The 19,378-nt window shown below is 38.9% G+C and overlaps 1 protein-coding gene across 1 annotated transcript in view; it reads right to left on the bottom strand.

Moving 5' to 3' along the window:
* pkd1b (polycystic kidney disease 1b) overlaps positions 1–19,378 on the bottom strand; it is a 31,391-nt gene that overhangs the window by 8,398 nt on the left and 3,615 nt on the right. The window contains exons 7-30 of the mRNA XM_028475729.1: positions 17,810–18,562; positions 17,191–17,322; positions 16,892–17,037; positions 16,646–16,785; positions 12,313–15,965; positions 11,539–11,679; positions 10,939–11,218; positions 10,703–10,805; positions 10,474–10,602; positions 10,145–10,295; positions 8,915–9,052; positions 7,915–8,059; positions 7,117–7,836; positions 6,150–6,309; positions 5,807–5,972; positions 5,493–5,688; positions 5,237–5,404; positions 4,218–4,358; positions 3,270–3,480; positions 3,038–3,161; positions 2,741–2,884; positions 2,216–2,627; positions 1,501–1,612; positions 1,189–1,400 (exon numbers count right to left, since the gene is read on the bottom strand). Coding sequence (XP_028331530.1) covers positions 1,189–1,400; positions 1,501–1,612; positions 2,216–2,627; positions 2,741–2,884; positions 3,038–3,161; positions 3,270–3,480; positions 4,218–4,358; positions 5,237–5,404; positions 5,493–5,688; positions 5,807–5,972; positions 6,150–6,309; positions 7,117–7,836; positions 7,915–8,059; positions 8,915–9,052; positions 10,145–10,295; positions 10,474–10,602; positions 10,703–10,805; positions 10,939–11,218; positions 11,539–11,679; positions 12,313–15,965; positions 16,646–16,785; positions 16,892–17,037; positions 17,191–17,322; positions 17,810–18,562 — 8,677 coding nt within the window. The remainder of the gene's footprint in view (positions 1–1,188; positions 1,401–1,500; positions 1,613–2,215; positions 2,628–2,740; positions 2,885–3,037; positions 3,162–3,269; positions 3,481–4,217; positions 4,359–5,236; positions 5,405–5,492; positions 5,689–5,806; positions 5,973–6,149; positions 6,310–7,116; positions 7,837–7,914; positions 8,060–8,914; positions 9,053–10,144; positions 10,296–10,473; positions 10,603–10,702; positions 10,806–10,938; positions 11,219–11,538; positions 11,680–12,312; positions 15,966–16,645; positions 16,786–16,891; positions 17,038–17,190; positions 17,323–17,809; positions 18,563–19,378) is intronic.

Genomic DNA, 19,378 nt, shown 5'->3' with positions numbered 1-19,378 from the left:
ACATACTTAGTATTTTATGTATAAGTAGAAGTGCAAACTAGGTCACTATAATGTTGAAATGACTTGTTTTTCCACATAAAATCTGTGGCCCAGTTGAGATCAAACTGCTCTGTATTTGGCGCCTGAACTAAAATGAGTTTAACACCCCTGATCTATATTAAACACACTGAGGACAGCATCATTCTGTTCCAAAAGATCCTTGGACTATTAATATTGTTTTCTGTATTTATATTGCCTTGAGCTCTTGAAATACCTTAAATTCCCCATAATAAGAACATCTTATGTTCTTTCTTTATCATTGTTTTAAATGTGCATCTTATTATTGGGTTACCGGTACTTTGCTTTTGGATCTTGAACTCACAATCCATGATAAAAGTGTCATCATACTCATTTACTTTTATTAACTAACCTGTCAACGGTGGCCCATGTCTTATATCCTGTGTAAAGTTGGCTAGGTCTAAGCACATTTTATGGCTCATAGACCTTTAAGAAAAGCCTGTTTAAGATGAATTTTATTTTTAAGTTTCCTCTTTATAGTTTCATACATACAGTATCTGTATCTCATTTAGTTGATGTAAAGCTACTATCTCGTCTAATCTGTTGAATGTTGCTTCTTATTTTGACCTCTGTTGTTTTCAGACTCTTCAATGTAAGTTTTTGCGTTCATTTGGCATTTGCCCGGTATCGGTCGTCGATTGTGAAGTATTTTTTGACGATAGCAAGAAGCAGCGGCACTGGTTACCAGAAAGTGATAACCATGAGCTTAACAAGCCCTGCAAGAGCATGAAAAAACCTGATACATTGTGTGACCGTTTTGGTTGCTTGGTTGTTACACCACCTCCTGTGTTGTTTTGTTTAAATGGGGCGAAGCAGTTTCATGGCTGCTTTGCACCAATGTTCAATACAAATTACACAGAGCAGTGTGAACACTCTGAATTACCTGTTTCGATAAATCCCTTGAACTATCTGGTAGCGTAATGAAATCTTCAGGATTAGTGGTATCTGATCATTTGTAAAAGAGTAAAAGGTTTCTCTTGGCCATGTCTCTTTGGTTTAGTCATACTTTAATCTCTTTTCATCGTAGGATAAGATTAATATACCTCTGTAGATGAACATTGTGAGTTTGATGTGTTTAACAAAGATTTAATCTCTTCTAACAGACAGAAGAGTGGTTAACAAACTCTGTACCTATGCGTGTGGTAGATGAAGAGCGCGTGGAGTTAGGAGATGTGCTTGGCAGGAACGTGCTTGCCACTGAGTCAACAGACAACTCAGAGGGACTCTTATATAGTCCTGCTCCATACTGTAAAGCACACACAGGACCTGGGTTCCTGATATCAGATCCATACAGAGACTGTATTTCGTTTTGTTCCGACCAGCTGCTGCAAGAAAGGCTCCGCCTTGGGAAAGAGCAACACAGTGAAATCTATGAATTATAAAGTCCTCTGCAACACGGAACCTGCTTGCACGAACGGATGCGTGACGCAGAGGACGCCTTACATGGCTGAGAATGATGAGTCAGTTCTTGGAGAGTCTCGACCACTGTCAGAATTACTGTGTGTTGCATCTGCTGTGCTCTCTAAAGCAGCTATGGACATCAGCAAATCCTCCTCTAGAAAAAAAAAGCATGAAACAATATGTTTTGAAGAATCGTTGGAAGTGTTAAAAAAAACTAAATATGTAACCTTCTGGGAATTTTTTTTAATTGTAAATGCAAACTATCAAAGGATTCTGAAACTCAAGCCTGTACAGTGGCTTTGATGTTAAGTCTGACAGGAATTGATAGGAAATGTGGCTTGATTGTAAATCCTTGACGGAGATAAAGTAGAAAGCATTATAAAGGTATATTTACATGTGGTCAGTTTACCAAGCTATTGACTAGTAAAGACCCATATGTAGCTCTCAACTTGGGAGCTGCGGGGCTCGTGCGTATGAATATACAGTAGCTAAAAGCACCACTGCTAGACAAACTATCAATGCATTGCATTTAAAGAGTAACCAAACCCCCAAACCACTTTTTCTGCTGAATACAAATGTAGTTTGGTATGAAGTAGTGCTGTTGATTGACCCTGGTTCAACTTTCAACATTTAAGTCAAAGTTTTTCAATTTGGCATATTTTGTTGTAAAATGTCAGAGTGACTGCCCTCTATGGGTTGAAACCTGGCTATTACAATAGATTTTTGCAATTGGCAAAGTCATACATTTCTTTCTTACCAGAGAGAGTCAGATGTGTTGTCAAATTGTGATTTTGAACTGGAACTGGATTCCCATTTGTAATTGTGGTCTTCTGGCCCCCCACACGAGAATGAGAGGAAGTTTCCCCCGATGGTGAAAATGCACAAGAGGAGGAAAGACATGCAGTGGAACAGACTGCACGCATGGGCGGTGCCAGATGGAGTTGCATTACAGCTTTTTTCCGCCTCAGCTGGTGCGTTGAGGTGTGGACACAAAGTGGGTTGCTCAGGTCAGATTCTTCTATAGTCTTTGTGGAAGGTTTAAGAAGGCTGTCACATGATGGCCATGCCACTATCCCTTCCTCTTGACAACTTCCATCTGTCGGATGCGCCAAACCAGAGACAGCCCAGAAGTCAAGAATACTGGAGTCAATGACTTTGCTCTCCAGCAACTAGAAGAACCAGAAGGTAACTTGGAATGTGAGAACATAATTTTTCACAACTACTCATTATTTTAATCTAGTAATTACATATTTATTTATTTTTTAATTAAAATCCTTCTCACTGATGAAGGAGTGTCTCTGAATTGGCAAGACGAGTCCGGCAGTGAAAGGAAAGATGGTTCAGAGAGAATTGTTTGGCCAATATGATCATCCATTTCCACAGAGTGGCAGACAGGAGAGGCGGGATCCAAAGGATCCTCATTCACCTATTAGAAAATAAGAAATTGTGACAAATCACTTTTTGTTGAATAAATAGTGCAGTCATATATTGTTATAGCTATCATCTAACCAAGTCAATTTAGCAAATAATATTTGCTGATTCATTCGACTGGAATTGGTTTAGAGGTGTGTTGAATTACCTGAATCTGAGCTTTACTGAATAAAAAACAAAGGATCCATTGAAGAGGAAAAAGCAGCACAGCAATCATCATCCCCACAGTAACTGCCTCCCTTCTAACAAGCAGATGGGTGGATATAGGTTCACTAGAGAGAATAGAACCATTTTAATCATTAGTTATGAGGAATTTCTGGTAAAATGCCATTTATCTGAATAATCCTGACATATTTATTTGCCTTTGAACATCATCTCACCCGTGGACTTTGCTGCCAACAACCCCGTACCATAAAGCACTCAATGCTAGGAAAAGGTGAAGCAAAAGGGCGCTGCAGGTGACCCTTTGAACCCTGCTGAAACGACTGTGAGCGGGACGGGTCCAAAAAGACAACCAGAGATGGTGCTCCACCACACCAAAAATCACCTGGGCAGTCAGCACCCGGCAGAACTGCGTGAGCTCCTCTGGACCTGTAAAAACAGAGATCTTTGTGCTTTTTGGTTCAATTTAGCGAATTTCATTCTTTATTGATTGTGACATTATTCAGAGCAGAAAGATAATTCAGAAATCTCCAAAGTATACTCTTGGTTGCGCTTTCTAAACCACACAGGTCTGGAGTAAATTGCTCAACAAAGCAAAGCTTGCGATCAAACCCTGGCACCAAACTTTTGAGATGAGATGATGACCTGATTGGAAGATAGCCAATGTATCAGTGAGGCTCAGTCCAAAGAAGCAATATAGAGCTTTATTGGCTCACAACTGCATGTTATAACAAGATGAAAATGACTACTACATGGAAAAACAAGTGCATCTAGTAAAGTCACAAGTTTGCCTGTCAAGATGTACAATTCAGTGTTGTTTGGGTATCAGGCTTAGCCTTTTGCAGATAATTTATCTTTTATAAGTGCGGGTTTGGATTCCAGGGAATTGGGTTGGGCAGATGCTAGGATATCTCAGCTGTCAATGAAGCCACAACGAACTCACATAGACTTACAACATCATAGTCATCATAGTCTATCTGGCTGCACAAATTTCCCCAGGTACAGCACAACCTATATCCCATAAATAAAATATCAGGTTACAATAGTTCAATAATTGTTATGAAACATATGGGCCAACTGTCATTGGACTGCGATGGATAGCAACAACATGACTAATGTGAGCCATTTATTCAAGAAGTATTTCAAAGTAAAATGGATTTGCTTACATGAGGCTAGCACTTCCCTCTCCACAGTAGCATTCTTCTGATTATCCACACAGAGCCAGTCCTCAACCAGGAAAAAGAACAAATGATCTGTCTGAAGATCCCACACTACCACATGCTGGACGTACCATGATGGGTCCAAACCTGTGTTTACCCAAGCATTAAAATCAACAATTTGCAGAGTTTTTGGATTATTTACAGTCTTTAGAATTTTGGCTTTACATGAGAAAATTCAGCATATTCTCACATTTAATCAAACATTTGATACATTACATCAGGGTTGGGGTCACTTATAATTGTAATCATGTAATTGATAATTAATTACAATTATAGCGTAAATGTAATTGTGATTTTAAAAATCTGTTGCTGTTGTAATCTTAATTAAATTCTAATTGAGTTTAGATACCTGACATTGTGTAATTGTAATTGCCATGAAAATTCTATAAAAATATCAATTATATTTTAAAACTGCGGAACCATGTTACAGTTATATGTACAGTTCTACACATATGTAGTGAATATGTTTCATTACAAGCTTTCCCACATTTTATCATTAAAAAAAATTGAAATCTACTAGTATGACACAAAAAAGTCTCTGACGCTCACACTAAAAATATTAAAACCTATATTTTCATTTATTAGGAAGCCTAAGGTAACCAATAGATAAGAAAGAAATTAGATGTTATATATTTGTTTTAAGTGTATTTTACATCTGATTTAGGACCTGTTATCATAAGTGATGCTAACAGAAAGCTAACACAAGAGGAAGGTTAACTTTATTAGGGCATTTATTTCAGGCTCCGTAATTGTGATTATTTTAATTTAACTTTAGTAATTGAGAATGTAATTGTAATTGACTTTCAGAGGATGAAAAAATGCTGGTCACTGTAATTGTAATTGAATTGCAATTGAACACAGGTAATTGAAAACATAATTGTAATTGAAAAATGTATTTGACCCAAATCCATAACATGTCAAGGTGATATAATTGTATATTTGCATAGTAGGCTTTTCATCGATACCTGTGTTGTCATGCCAGAGGCGAATCTTCCAAACCTCTCCCAGGTTGTCTTCTGTCTCGACATGAAACTGGTCCAAGCCACTGCGCTGAAAAGCCCCCTCCCTCTGCAGATGGCGTGAGCCGCTCTTGTTCAATCCATATAAATTAATGCCAACATGTGCTGAGGTGCCTGGGGATTCAAACCGTGGAGAAAAGTTATCCAAATAGTGAGTTATCTGCATTTTATTTTCATAATGTGCTGTATAGTGTTTCCTTACTTGATCCAAGCCTACTGCCTGTCTTGACTATCACCCTATAGTGGTAGAGGCCAGTGCGACCGCACAATGGGACCTGGTTCAGTCTCTGGCTTTCCAAATGGTCCAATTTGTTTGAAATAAGACCCGTCAGTAGATGGATTAGCAGCAGGATTGCACACACAATCCCTACCAGCATGTTTTGCGTGGATCCTGCAGACTACAAACACAAGACATATAAAAGCTCAATGACTTTACCTCTCACTGTTCATTTGAGGTGATCAGTTTGTGTGATTATTCAGAACTGGTGGAAAAGCTGCAGTAACGTTGAGTCATACCGGTGGTAACAAAACCACAGCCCCAGGATGAACAACCACACTGGCCCCAAACATGGTGAGATGCTGAGTGAGGCAGTGAGCCGTGCGGAGTGTGCTGCCCTCCAGCGGCTGAAGTCCCCTACTGCTCCAGCTCCTCTTCTTCACGTCATAGTACTGACACCTCGTGCTGAACAGACACACTGACACGTGCACTGGCCCTCCAACACCCAGAGAAGACGTCAAATTGACAGAAAGGGGCTTTTCTGTCCCGTTGAGTCTGTTACAGGGGAGAAAAGATGTCTGTGTGAAGCATGTCAAAACAACAGAACAGAGGTAAAGATATAAAAAAAAAAAAATTACTCACAGTGGAGAGAGAAAGATGGCTTTCTCCGAGGAGGAAGAAGAGGCCTTTACTGTGAGATTGAGATCCCACTCTCTCACCAGGGAATCCTGGGATGCGTTAGTCTCAAAAAGTGCAGAATTTAGTTCTATCTTGACATGTCCCTGATTCACTGGAGAAGCTCCTAGAGATGTTTGAGATCAGGGTTAATGATAAAAAATGTATGCAGATACACAGAGATATAATGTGAGGCTCTTAGAGGACTGGGATGTTGCTCTCTTGGTGAACTTCCCCTGGCAGTATTCACCATCTGATTTGTTCCCATTACAGCACAGTAAAAAAATGTGAAATTTTACTGTGTAGGCACAAGATAGGCACAAAACCACATGTTGTAACAACAAAATTGCACCAATTTGTAGTAACAGCATGACATTCATGAAAGTTTTACTTTACGTGCTTTTGCCAAACTATAAATGATTCTTTAGGATATGCTACGAAGTTTATAGGTAGTATCTTACTTGGTCCATTTCAAGGCTGAATTGCATGTTTAAAAACCTAACTGTGTGAACAATGAACGTTACATTTGATCTATCTATCTGTTAACCAAGCAAAATAACTCAAGCTATCTATTCAGTGCATTTGCCTCAAAATATTATGTAATCTGGGCTGTTTGCACAAAATAGTGGAAGGAGGACATACTGTATAGTCTGTATCTAAGCCTGAAATGAAGGTTGTGTTAGAACCAAGAAAACAGATTTTGGCAAAGTTGTAATATTTGTGCATTTAATGCATCAGCGATTGAAGAACACTTAAAGATCATCAACTGTACATATTATGAAAGAAAGGGATTCCCTGATATGTCAGGCAACTGAAAATTAGTCATTGTTATGGTTGATCAATGTGTCAAAGCATAGATGAAGAATTTGATTTAGTTTTAATGACATTAAACTGTAAGATAATTTAGAAATTAGCTTTTAAAATGGCACTGTACCTGTACTCAGACTGAAGTTGAAGGAGATGTATAAACCACTGTCTTCAGCAAGATCTTCCAGTGCTTTTATTGTGAAATTCAACTGGCCTTCATTTGGGAGTGTCACAGTTAGACATGGGCCATTGTCAGTTTCTTTTACTCTCCCAGTTCCACCACCATCACCCCGCTCCAAAGGGTCATTGTTTGGTAGTTTCACTTGTATCGCTCGTTTGGGGACCAAATCTTTGATAACTATGGGGTCCCCGTGTGGAGTAGTGAGTTCCATGGCAACAAGATTGGTGGAGATTGAAGGTTTGGCTCCACTGAGCAAAGGAATAGAATGAAGATTTTCATCTGTGCTGAAAAGCACCTGAACCAGCTCAGACCTTTGACCTTTCAGCTGCGCAGTGAGGGATGGTGGGATGTCAAACTGACAAGAGTGAGAAGTGGTAGATTCATCAGTGGGGAATGACTGATGGTTGGCACTGTAGGCTTGACTGGATTGACTTGAGCAAAGCAAGTCAGATGGGTTTCCTTGAAAGCCAACTGTGTGGATACGACGAGTGGAGAGTGAAAGCGGTGGCTCGCCTACAACACGGGACCCCATCAGAATCCGCATGAGGGCTGTAGCGTATCCCAATGCTGACAAGGTGATTCCGGAAGCCGCCTGCAGGGTGGTTTGGTTGGCACCGTGAAGAGCAGAAGCGCTAACAGACTCAGACACAGCTGCCAGTGCACTACCTGGAAAGACGGGGAGCGTTTGGTTACTTTTGCATCAGCGCATATTGGTGTCATGCAAAGATGGCGGTCAGTAAGCACCGATGATATTCAGGATATTTTTTCCAGTGTCAACAGCAGGCAAAACAGCGGGGGTCATCTGCTCCTTTAGCACATGAATCATTCGGCCTACAGATTGTAAAAGTTTCTCCTGACAGCCTTCACATTGCAGCTCAATGGGAAAGATCTGGAATATAAGATACAATTTTGAACTTCTACACGTCAAGACAAAACAGAAAAATGAGATTAGATAGAAAATACTTGAGATATTTCTGTTACCAAAATGTAAAGGTTGAATTACATGAACGATAACAAGAAAACTGTCTACTTGGACAACAGTATTAAAGTATTCAACAATTAGAAGCTATTAGAAAGTTAATTTACCATTAATATCATTATGTCTGCCGGTCACAGGAATTAATATTGTGAGCTTTAAATTCACTAAATACAAAGTTAAAGTTACTTAAATCGAGTTTGAACTTATCTGTAGTCTACTGTACTTAAAGCTGTTGGAGATTCTTTTTTTTTTTTTATCAGATAAACTCATAGTGTATGCCTTGTAGATAACTAAATCGATCATTTGCTCAATACCTAACTGGGATTTTTCATTTAAAAAAAGGCTCATATCAGTACATGTAATCAAACTACTTGAGAACCTGCAGTGTGAGTGCCTTTATCATGAACAGCTCTTTTATCAGTATCATTTTCACTGAAGTTTTCCAGCAGAATATCATCAGCATATTGATTGAATGTTTTAGAAAATGTAGCAGTGACAAGTGATAGTACAGTATGTTTATGGTTAACCTTTTGTGGCCTGTGTTTTTAACTCACCATGTTTGTCAGGGAATAAATATTCAAAACCTAAAAATGAATTTAATTTTAGTTAAAAAAATAACATCATTTGTTCTTCAGTTTTATTATTATTGTTATTATTACCAAATTTAAATGCAACTTCCTGGTATTTAAGTCATTAAAAGTTGATTATAGCAAGTAGTGACAGACAATAAAGTGACATTAGAGACCAAAGAGCACGTGTTCGTACAGTTGACTGTGACAGTGCTGAGCTTATCTGATCAACATCTGGCAAAGAAGAGACGGGTAGAGCTGCAAGAGCTTGCGTTACATTTTCTCGTATCTGTTTCCTCTCAGCAAGTTCCTCAATAGTCAAGCCAGACTCCATCTGGTGATAAACACTACATTAATCCTAACAGGCAAACGCACCACCATATTGAAAACCACACTGTGCCATGTAAAGGGGAATTGAAACACTAATAAATGTGTTAACTCAAGGCCCAGCGGCCAAACCTGGCCCAAATAATTCAGTTGTAATAGGTTGTTGAAAGAACTCAAAATGTTTCCAAAATCCTGCAATTTTAAATTATTATTCTTAAATGATTCCATAAATTCTCCCCAAATTAAATAACATTTTGTCAACAAATAAATAAATCAAAGGACATTTAAGTATCTATCACTTATTGCGTTTATATTATTGATGCCTTCTATACTTTATGACTAATTTATAACTGGAAGTGCAAACTCGGCCATATTATTCGTTTTACCGCTTTAAACCTATGGCCCACTTGTGATTGAACTGGTCCGTATTTGGCCCTTGAACTAAAATGAGTTAGACGCCCCTGCTCTAACAAGTGCCGTTGATTAACTCCATTGGGGTCTTGGTTAACCATTATGTGCCTTATAACAGCATTTCTTTTATTTCAAAATATCCTTGATTTGCTTTTGTGTTTACCCCATATAAACCCTTAACTGTTCTGCCACCTTGGCCATGATATTAGAGGATGAATTCCATAATTACCCAGCAGCATTCCGTGGCTTTGTTGGCAGTTTGTCTCTCTGTTGCCCTTTCGGGTTCCAGACCGAGAAGGGCCATCAAACCCAGCGGATCTCCTCACTCTCTTACCTCAAAAACGCCGTGGAAGTCTAAGTGCACATGGTCCGGTAAAGTCAAACTACTAATGGCTACAAATCGATGCCAGTTCTTCTTTACTTAAGTGTGCAAGTTGCTGGCCTAGGTATTATGGTTGTTTACAGACACACAAAAATGTCGGCCAGTCATTAATGTTACACTAAAATTATAGATTGCAGGCTCAAAAATCAATTCAAAAACACAAAACATTTTTTTTTTTTTTTAAAAATGAATGCTTTATTACCAAATAGTTAAAAAATATAACCATTTGTCAAAGTGTTTCATTTCCCCTTTAAAATTGTCATTTGACATCCAACTAGGATATGGAATTTGATTTGGGCATTTTACCTGATTGAGGTTGCTGGTGAGAGCAATGGAGTAAGGAATGATATCCTGGGACCTGCCTTGTTGAGTCAATGCCCAGAATTCAGTTTGGCTCTTATTCTTCAGCCAAACACCTAGAGTTGTATTGCTTGTAGGATTTTGAACAACCAAACTCCTGTGAAATGAAGGCGAAAGATACATAACTAGCGAAAAAGGATGAATGGGTAAAATACAGTAACTTCCTCATCCTTGACCCCAATCTTGACAGTTGATTGTAGCGCATAGAGAAAGTTACAAGGATATATATAAATATATATATATTTATATAAATATATATATATAGTTTTCCTCACCTGTTCAGAGCAGTGACTTTGCCCCCCAGATGATCTTCTACCAAAAGGTTAACTGAAATAACAGATGCATTTTGTTGTTTCTCGTGTTTTCCCATTGGGACGAAGCTGCTGAATGTTGACCGAGTACCCCTTAAGAAGAAATTATCAGCATTTCAAACTGTTTGTTTCTTCCAATAAAGTTAGGGTAACAATTTTCTGTTTAGTTGTTAAATACGAGTCAAGTTCCCACCTATAAAGAGTGAGCATTGAACACCCAGTGCTAACGGGTTGGCATAAAACCACTTGGAAGGTATAGATCAGTTGTACGGCCTGACCCGCTTCAGTTTTCCATCCTGTAAAATTAAAGCCAATATGTTCAATACCAATTGGTAAAAATATCAGTTTATTTAGTTAGGAAATACTTCATGTCAAAAAGTCATTCATTTTTTTACTTGGCAGGGTTTTGGTGTAATTCAAGATTCTTACCTGAACAATTGTAAGTTACCAGGGTCTCTAGCAGATAGACCAAGTCTGGAGTCAGATCACATTCACCTCCATGTGGAGGCCTATGTGGTCGTATCACCAGACTGGCTCTGCCCCATTGCCCACTGCCAGGATTAAAAACATCAAGGGTGAAGGTATAACCCAGCGTTGGCTCGAGGGCACCTGAACGCACCACCAATTTAGGATAAAAACTCCCTGTAGTGGTGGTGACCTCATTAAGGTCAAGTGTAAAGCCTCTCTGGTTCTTAGCTGTCCATTTGTACTGTGTGATAAAACATACAAAAATCTGTAGAAAACTGGAAATCATGTGTAATGATCTGATATTGAATGCATAATCTGGTAGTCTTAAACAAGCATCAGGAAAGAAAGAACATTTAAAACAAAGTATGAATGAAGCTGTTTTTTTTCTACTTTTTTGGCAACAAATATTAACCAAAACATACCCAATTGCCTTGAAGCTAAGTAATTCCTGTAAATTGTAAACAGGAAACAAATACTTTTAAGTAGTTAGCATTGCAATACTTGAATAGGCTTTGCTTTGCCTAGTCAAACATCAGAGACATTTACTCATACACAGTTTACCTCAGTGTGATCATCACACTGTCCACACTGTCCAGCAAGAACAATAGAAATAGTGTAACTGATACTGTTAGTCGAGGAGAGAGCCAAACAGGAAACACAATCCACAGTCACAGGAATCATAGGATCGTTGCTTATGGTGATCTAAAGAAAAATTAGAAATAAAAACTTGTACAGTTTTGGGTTTTCAATACACTTTAGTTACAAGACTTTGGATTCCTAGCATTTTTATGACTAATTTTTGTATCTGGAAAAGCTAGATAATGTCAGTGTCATAACAAAAGCATCAGTTTTACAGCCTAACTCAAGTAAGATGCAAAAATTCAGCAGTTGTGACCCTACTGTTTTGTATTGATTAGTAGTAGAACATCAATATTAACAAAAACGCAATGGACAGTTCTCAACACGTTGGTGGTGGTAAATCTAAATATTGAATTGGCTTTAGCTAAAAGTAGGAAAAAGGTAGTAGAGTACTTTACAAGAGGTAACAACAATAGTAAATAATATATCTTTTAAAGCAAGAGATAGGAAGGGTCAAACTTACTGTTTGGTTGACAGAGTCAGGCGCTCTGCCATTTTTACACACAGTGAGGGTAAAAATGTATGTCATGCCTGGAAACAGTTGAAAATTGGGGATAGTCACTGTGCTGCTGTTGCTTCCATTTGGCAGCTTTACAATTGGACACACTGTGGAGTTCTGCAATGATAGAAGAACCAAATAGTATAAGGTAATACATATACCATAGATAATACCAATCGTAATATTGATTGTTTTACCATTATCATGCAGATCCAGTGATACTGCAGCTCGTTCTCCATTCCAGGCTCCATATCAGGATCCTGTGAGCGTGAACCATCTAAAACAAGGTCACTGTGCCAGGACCAGAGTCTATCAGAGCCACCCTTAATGACAGCAACTAATGGTGAGTGCAGCACAGTAATCTTGGTCTTTAGTTGCGTGAGTATGGGGGTGCTTTGAAAATAAGCTGTGAACACCACATGGTAGGTTCCAATCTCAAGGAAATGCTTTGGGATTAAAAGAAAAGGTGAAGCTTCACCTCCATGAAAGACTTTCTCTGAGAAATAATCAATAGTGCCAATGGTTGCAGATGACACCCTAAAGATTTCCCACTGATTCATCATCTTGTAAGCAGAGCAGGTAGTGACTCCACTCACTTCAAAAAAACTTGGTCTTGCCCTGAAGATAGTAGACGTGGTCTGGACGAAGGACATATTTGGACTGGAGCACTGAACAGCTTCTGCTAGTATGAGTAGCTCAGTAGATGCGTAGCTAACATTGTTTAGAACTTTGACTACAAGAAGGAATTTCCCAGTATAATTGTAAGTGTGATCGACTGTATTTGAATCTGTCATCAAAACATCAGTCAAATCACCAAAGTCCCACAAATATCTGACATTTGTGTGTTCATTGGCAGCTGCAGAAAACCTGACAGTGTAACCGACAAATGTCCTCTCTGAGTAAGTGATGAGTTTAACTTTCTTTACAGGCCGCTCAACCATTGCAGTCTTGTTCACTATCTGGGTACAGACTCCATCACTGGCTTGAATTCTAATTGATAAAAGGCCACTCTCGGGCGGGGTAAAGATTATTTGTTCACCTACAAGCTGAAATGGTAAAAACCCTTCCAAGTGAAATATCCAGGTGAAGTTGACAGGAAAACCACTTTGAACGTCAGCTTTGTACAAAGTTTCTTTCCAAGCCTCAAGTGTTAAAGGGCATCTCAAAAGTCGAAAACCTTGAATATGCTCTGCCACATGGATTGTAGAGAATGTTCCAGCGCTGCTAACTCGGTTAAAAGCCTTGACTATAACTTTGTGACTGCCAACTGGAAGGCTTGAGGTGGTGAATTGATCGCCGACAGTCTCATTCTGAGTCCAGTCCCTGCTTTGGATTCTGATAACATAGCTTACATTTGTGCCTTTGGAGATAGTTGGAGCAAATGTCACTTGTTCTCCAGAGCAGGAAAATGGCTTGCTAATGTTGAGCCAAATATTTTCAATTGCATCCTGGACCGCTATACTCTGAGATGCTATCTTCCAATTTATCCCATTGGAGACATTAAGAAACACCTGGTAGATGTTTACTTCAGGAAAGCTGTAGATAAAATTTTGATTAGTGGTTTTAAAAAGTGTCTGTTCACCAGTTCTAATTTTCCAGCTCCAGTTCAAATCACTTCCCCTGTGGACAATTCCGTTTATCGAAAGACGAGCACTGGCATTGAAACAAAATGGATGTCTCTTTTGGTTGATGGTAAAATCAACCTCGTGCACCTCTTCCTGAACCGAAATAGCTTTAGTGTCAACAATCTCACCAATGACATTCTTGACTAAAACTTTAATGAGAAAATGTCCATCTCTTGGGAATGTGTAAAGAAGAAAGGGCATCTCTGTCTGCAATGGTGTTGGATCATTGTCCATATACCAATAGTACTCTAGGTCTGATCCATTACTTAGTTTCACTGAGATATTAACAACTTTTCCAAGTGGCACAACATTTGATTCCATCTCTATGTCTGCAGTTGTTATTTCCTCCACTGCCAATAAAGCAACATTGCTAGTGGCGTCACCCAAAACATTGGAGGCTCTAAGGTAAACTGTAATAGACCCAGGATTTTCTGGCACCACATGAAAGGACTTTTCTTCACCTGTTTGTTGTCTTATCCCATTTTGTGTTGACTGCCAGTGATAAGTGATATTTGAGCCTTTGGTGAATGATGCAACAAACAGTGTCCTCTTTTTTGTTGGTAGATATTTTGTACTTTTTTGACTTTGGAAATCAATCTGAAGACCTTCAATTCTTTCAAAGACCTCAATTAAAGATGTAGCCTCCCTTTTACTTACATCACTCTGTGCTGTAACATTTACTTGATACACTCCAGGTTTGGGAAAAATGAATATTAGATGATCAGTCCCTGGTTTAAATGGCATTACACCTTCTATACTCCAAAACAAGACAGAGCTGGTAATATCAATGCCAGTTGCTTGTATGAGAGTTTCTTCTCCTACGACAGCAAAAGACTGGTTTGTGTGGAGCGAAAACTCTGACATGGCAAGCAAAACATTGACTTTGATGGTTGTAGAGTTCCGAATCACACCATTAAAAGCTGTGGCTGTTACGTTGAACTGACCTACAGAGGTAAAGCAGTGTGAAACATTTTTCCCGTGTTGTATTGAAGAGCCATCTCCAAAGTCCCACAACACTGACATATTACAATCAGCACAAATGTCAAGCCAAAATATTGCTAATGAATTGACCATCAGCGTGTTGCTTTGATTTCCATGAGAAACAGATAGAACGCTTACAGGATTTTTGACAATGATTGATGTTTCAGCTGTTTTGTTGCTGACTTTGTTGCTAGCCTGGACAAATAGTTCTTCAACTCCTTCATTTCTAAAAACAAAACATTGCTGATTGTTCTCCGTCACTGCAAGAAGTCCAGAAGCGTTGCTAAACCACTTGAGCAGATAATTTGTTGCTTGTTCTGGAAATACCAAAACTGATGCACATACTTGTTCACCAACTGCCACTACATTTTTGGGTATTTGAACAACAACTCTACTTATTGGACTTTGAACACAGATGCTTGTAGTGAATGATGCAGATGTAGCGGGACTGGATACAGTCAAATTGACAAGAAATTTTCCATGCCTAGGAAAGTGGTGTATGACTATCGGTTGGCCAGTCACAATGGATAAAGGAGATTCATCACCAAACTGCCAATAGAAAGTTAACATGGATGCATTTATATTTACTAGAGCAGTAAAGAGGATGTTTGTTCCACTCATAACACATTCTACTGGGAGAATCCCATTTACTTTCAACTTATAGATCTCTACAGTAATAGACTGATGTGCTTGGCTAGCAGAATTGGAAACTAACACATCCACTTTGTACTTTCCTGGAAGCTTATAGATGTGAGAGATGGATCCAGATGTTAGATTTCGCTGCTGGTACCCATCACCAAAATCAAAATTCCAAATCAGGTTAGATCCAAAAACAACTTCAGCCATGAACTCGGAAGCAAAGCCTAGTTCACTTAATGCACTGTAGGCCACAGTTAATCCAGAGACTTTCTCCATGACTGCCAGCTCAAACCAGGCGGTTAGTGAACTAAGAGTGTTACTGGCCGTGGCTGTAATGTTATAAGCTCTGGCAGATCCAAATCTATGGCGGACTATATGTTGTACTCCTTGGACAGGTTTGGAATTATCACCAAAGTCCCATGTGTAGGTAAGAGCGTAGTCTGAGGGTTCAACTGAAGCTTCAAGATAGATGGTTTGGTTGACAAGTGACACCAACGAAGAAGGTGTAATCAGGAGGCTTTTTAACTTGGAGCGAACACTTATCTGCATCAATGCCTCAGTGACGTCATATAATGTTGAGACTTGAAGGCGAAGTGTGTATTCATCTAGAGAGAGAGTGCAAAAAAATGGTGGACAATTTACTGTCTAAATATTTAGTATTTAACATGGTAGCAGTTCATTAATTAATTCATTCATTCATCCATCTTGACAAGGACTTATGACAAACTTTACCTGACCTAACCTTTGGAATAGGTACCTTTTAAAAAAGAAAACTCTACTTAACACTTAATTAACTCTGCCAAGGAGGTAATATTTTCACCGGTCTTTTTTTGTCTGTCAGTAAGATTTCGTCAAAAGTAAGAAACCGATCTTGACAAAATTTTAACCTAAAGTCGACGTGATGCCACGGAAGATTCCATTAAATTATGGAGGGGATTCGGATCAATACACTGATTCTGGGTCAGTTTAAAAAAAAAAAAAAAAAGAAAACATCTCATCATTGGTTAATTTCTAAAATTCATATAACATATATGACCAATCTCTATGAAACTTTACTCAGTTATTTTCAGATCAGATCTAATTTGATCATTCCATTGCAATTAAAAAAAAAAGAAAAAAAAGGGGGATTGCCCTTAAATTTCAACCAACTGTATTGTTGTTAGTAGGGATAGACATTTTTACAAGCTTTTAAAATGTGAATTATCAGGAACACTGGCTGCAAATAACAATATTTGGTGCTTGGTGGAGGTTTGCGGTCTTTTCGTGCTCTTGTGTGTGTGATTACCTGGGATGATGTAGGTGTAATTCACTGAGTCCTGAACATACAGCTGTTTCTCTCCTCTTTCCAAAAGCCCTTTTATAGTCTGACATGGAGCTTTCTGAGTGTGCATTATATTGTTTTCATTGTTGTCACCAAAATCCCACCTAAAAACCATTGATCAAAAAACAAAAAATGTTGTAACCTTCTTTGTACTATTCTGAAAATCATTGCATGTTATTATGCAACATTATACATTGCGGAGTTCCCTACCTAAATGTAACAGGGAGGGCAGTATCCGCTTTGGCTCTCACAGAGTAAAGGTAAGATTCATTGACAGGAACAATGTTTTTGATGGACAAAAACTCTGGCTCAGTCAAAGTTGCTGATTTTTCAACAGTCAGAATGACCTCCTGGCTCTGAGTGCTGACTGGATTTGATGCTGTTACCTTAAAGCAGATAGAGCATTGTCATCAATTAAGTCTAGGCTATTTAGAAAAAAAACTCAAAATGACAATGACTGGAAAGAAGATGCTGAGACAAAATAATAATCTATATTTAAAGTTGTTTACCTGTAGCTTGTGCTTCGCAGGTTTCTTGAAAGTAATGCTGTAAGACTCTCCTTCATGAGCGAACTCTCCCAGGTTGTCAATCACCCATGTGAATTTCACATTGGTTCCACTTTGTACTTTGGCAGTAAAGGACTATAATATGAAAAATGCAGATTTTTAATGCAAAACACATTTAAATTTGCTTCTAAATGTGCAAGTTCTGGAACCTCCTTTTTAAAATGCAGTACAAAGTACAGGAGTGTGTGTTAGGCAAAAAAAAACCTGTATGTCTTAGCCACCCTCCCATTAGCAGACAAAAACCAACCAATTAACCCCATTTAACTTGTTACCAATACAACGCAGTTTTCCCAATGTTACATTACTACCACAAGCCAAAAATGTCATAACTAGGTGGTATTGATTATTGTGTGTTGAGTGTTGTGACACAAATTAAGACTCCTCTAAGCATTCAATATGTTTGACAAGCTTAGGTTGATTGGGTTTATTCAAGCCATTTTATAGCTGTTGTCTTTTTACCCTAAATGTTTCACACAATTCTATTTCTTCTCATCAAGAGATTAAATTCCCTGTATTAAACTTAGGTTAGAGTTCCTTAAGTGAAACAAAGGTCAAATCTTACCTGCGTTGTGTTGATTAGCATCCTTAGGCATCCATGTGTCTCAATATGAAGACCTGTCACTATCTCATGGCCACAAACCTTGATAGTCACACTCTCAATGCTTTCTTCATCCATCACAGTGATGTTCAAAGTCTGTACCCCCACTGATGGCAGCACTAATGTAGTAAATGAGAACCAGCCATCATCACTACTACAACCAGGCGATGACTGAATAACTTCTTTGGGACAAGACGAAACAAAGCCTAACCCAGTCTGGAAAACTGGTGCAGACCACATGCTCCTTGCTTTCTCTCCAAAGTTGGCTTTGACAACAATAAGAGTTGGAACATTCATTTTGACATGAATCTGGTGGTTTTCATCTGGGAGTGGGTGGATGACATTCGGTCTGAATTTCAATCTCTGGCTGTTTATAGGACCAGGGCCTAAAGTCAGGGGAGGTGGTGGTTTCTCTGTGTGAGTGTAATCAAAGAAGTCTTCATGCTCTGTAGCTCTGTTCAGTCTGTCCACATACAGCATCCTCAGATCACAGACTACTCCATCCACCCACTTACTTTCTTGTGGAAGTGAGGTGAGGCCTCCCTCCAACCACCCTCCCCATTCCGCTCCACTGAAGGACAGGTAACTTTGGCGCCAAGGGGAGTTGAGGGATGCCTCGCTTGTTTGACAATGTAGAAATGCTCCTGGGTTAAGAGTGTGCTGTATAGCCACGATATCGTCAGGGTAAACCATTATAGCTTTCTCTGGAAGAAAAACCTGGAAAATGTGACAGTATATATACACTGAGTATTTCAAAGCGAAATCTACACAGTTTCACTTGCTACAATAGAAGAATACTTTAGAACAGGGATGTCCAAACTACGGCCTACGAGCCAACTGCAGCCCGTCATTCCTTTTTAATTGGCCCACAGCGAGTTCCAATGATATACTGGACTATGGCCCAACCTGTACTGGCAGCAATCGCCCAGTTGTATTTTGACAGTGGATGCTTGAAAAAACGGGCAAAAACATAGTGTAAGTCGTGCTCATAGCCATCTGAAATATGTGTACAGTCGAACCAAGGACGAGGGCACCCGATAAGACCGGACACCTGTACGTGGTGGACAAATCACAGTGTACAAATAGGTTTGAACACCTAAATTAGCGGACAGCGGGCATCCTCTCCCGCATCACGAATGCTGCGCTGTGAGTCCGGAAGCTGAAGTTTTAACCTGTCAAATATAAGGCCCAAATATTGTTCTTAGTTGATATGTGCTTTTAAATAAGTATGTTTCTTCCGTAACATATTTGTTGTTTGGTTCGTTCAATATCAACTGGTCCTACAATTTAAAAGCAGGGTTTGTCAACCACATTTGTGTGCCGTGAGAGATCATCAGGTGTGCAGTGGGAAATTATTCAATTTCATTTTAATTGTTTGAAGAAACATTTTTGAAAATTAATTAATTAATGTCTCATCCTTCATGTTAATAAACTAGATTTGGTTTATTCTTAAACATCAAATCCCTCCATAACAGCCTTTGGGTCAAACTTGACACTCTTAACGTTTAATACAGAACAAAAATGAGTTATATA

The sequence above is a fragment of the Gouania willdenowi genome, chromosome 19 (genome assembly GCF_900634775.1).
Source record: "Gouania willdenowi chromosome 19, fGouWil2.1, whole genome shotgun sequence".
Taxonomy (NCBI): Eukaryota; Metazoa; Chordata; class Actinopteri; order Blenniiformes; family Gobiesocidae; genus Gouania; species Gouania willdenowi.
The sequence above is the reverse complement of the archived record's forward strand: the minus strand, read 5'-3'. Positions and strand labels throughout refer to the sequence as shown.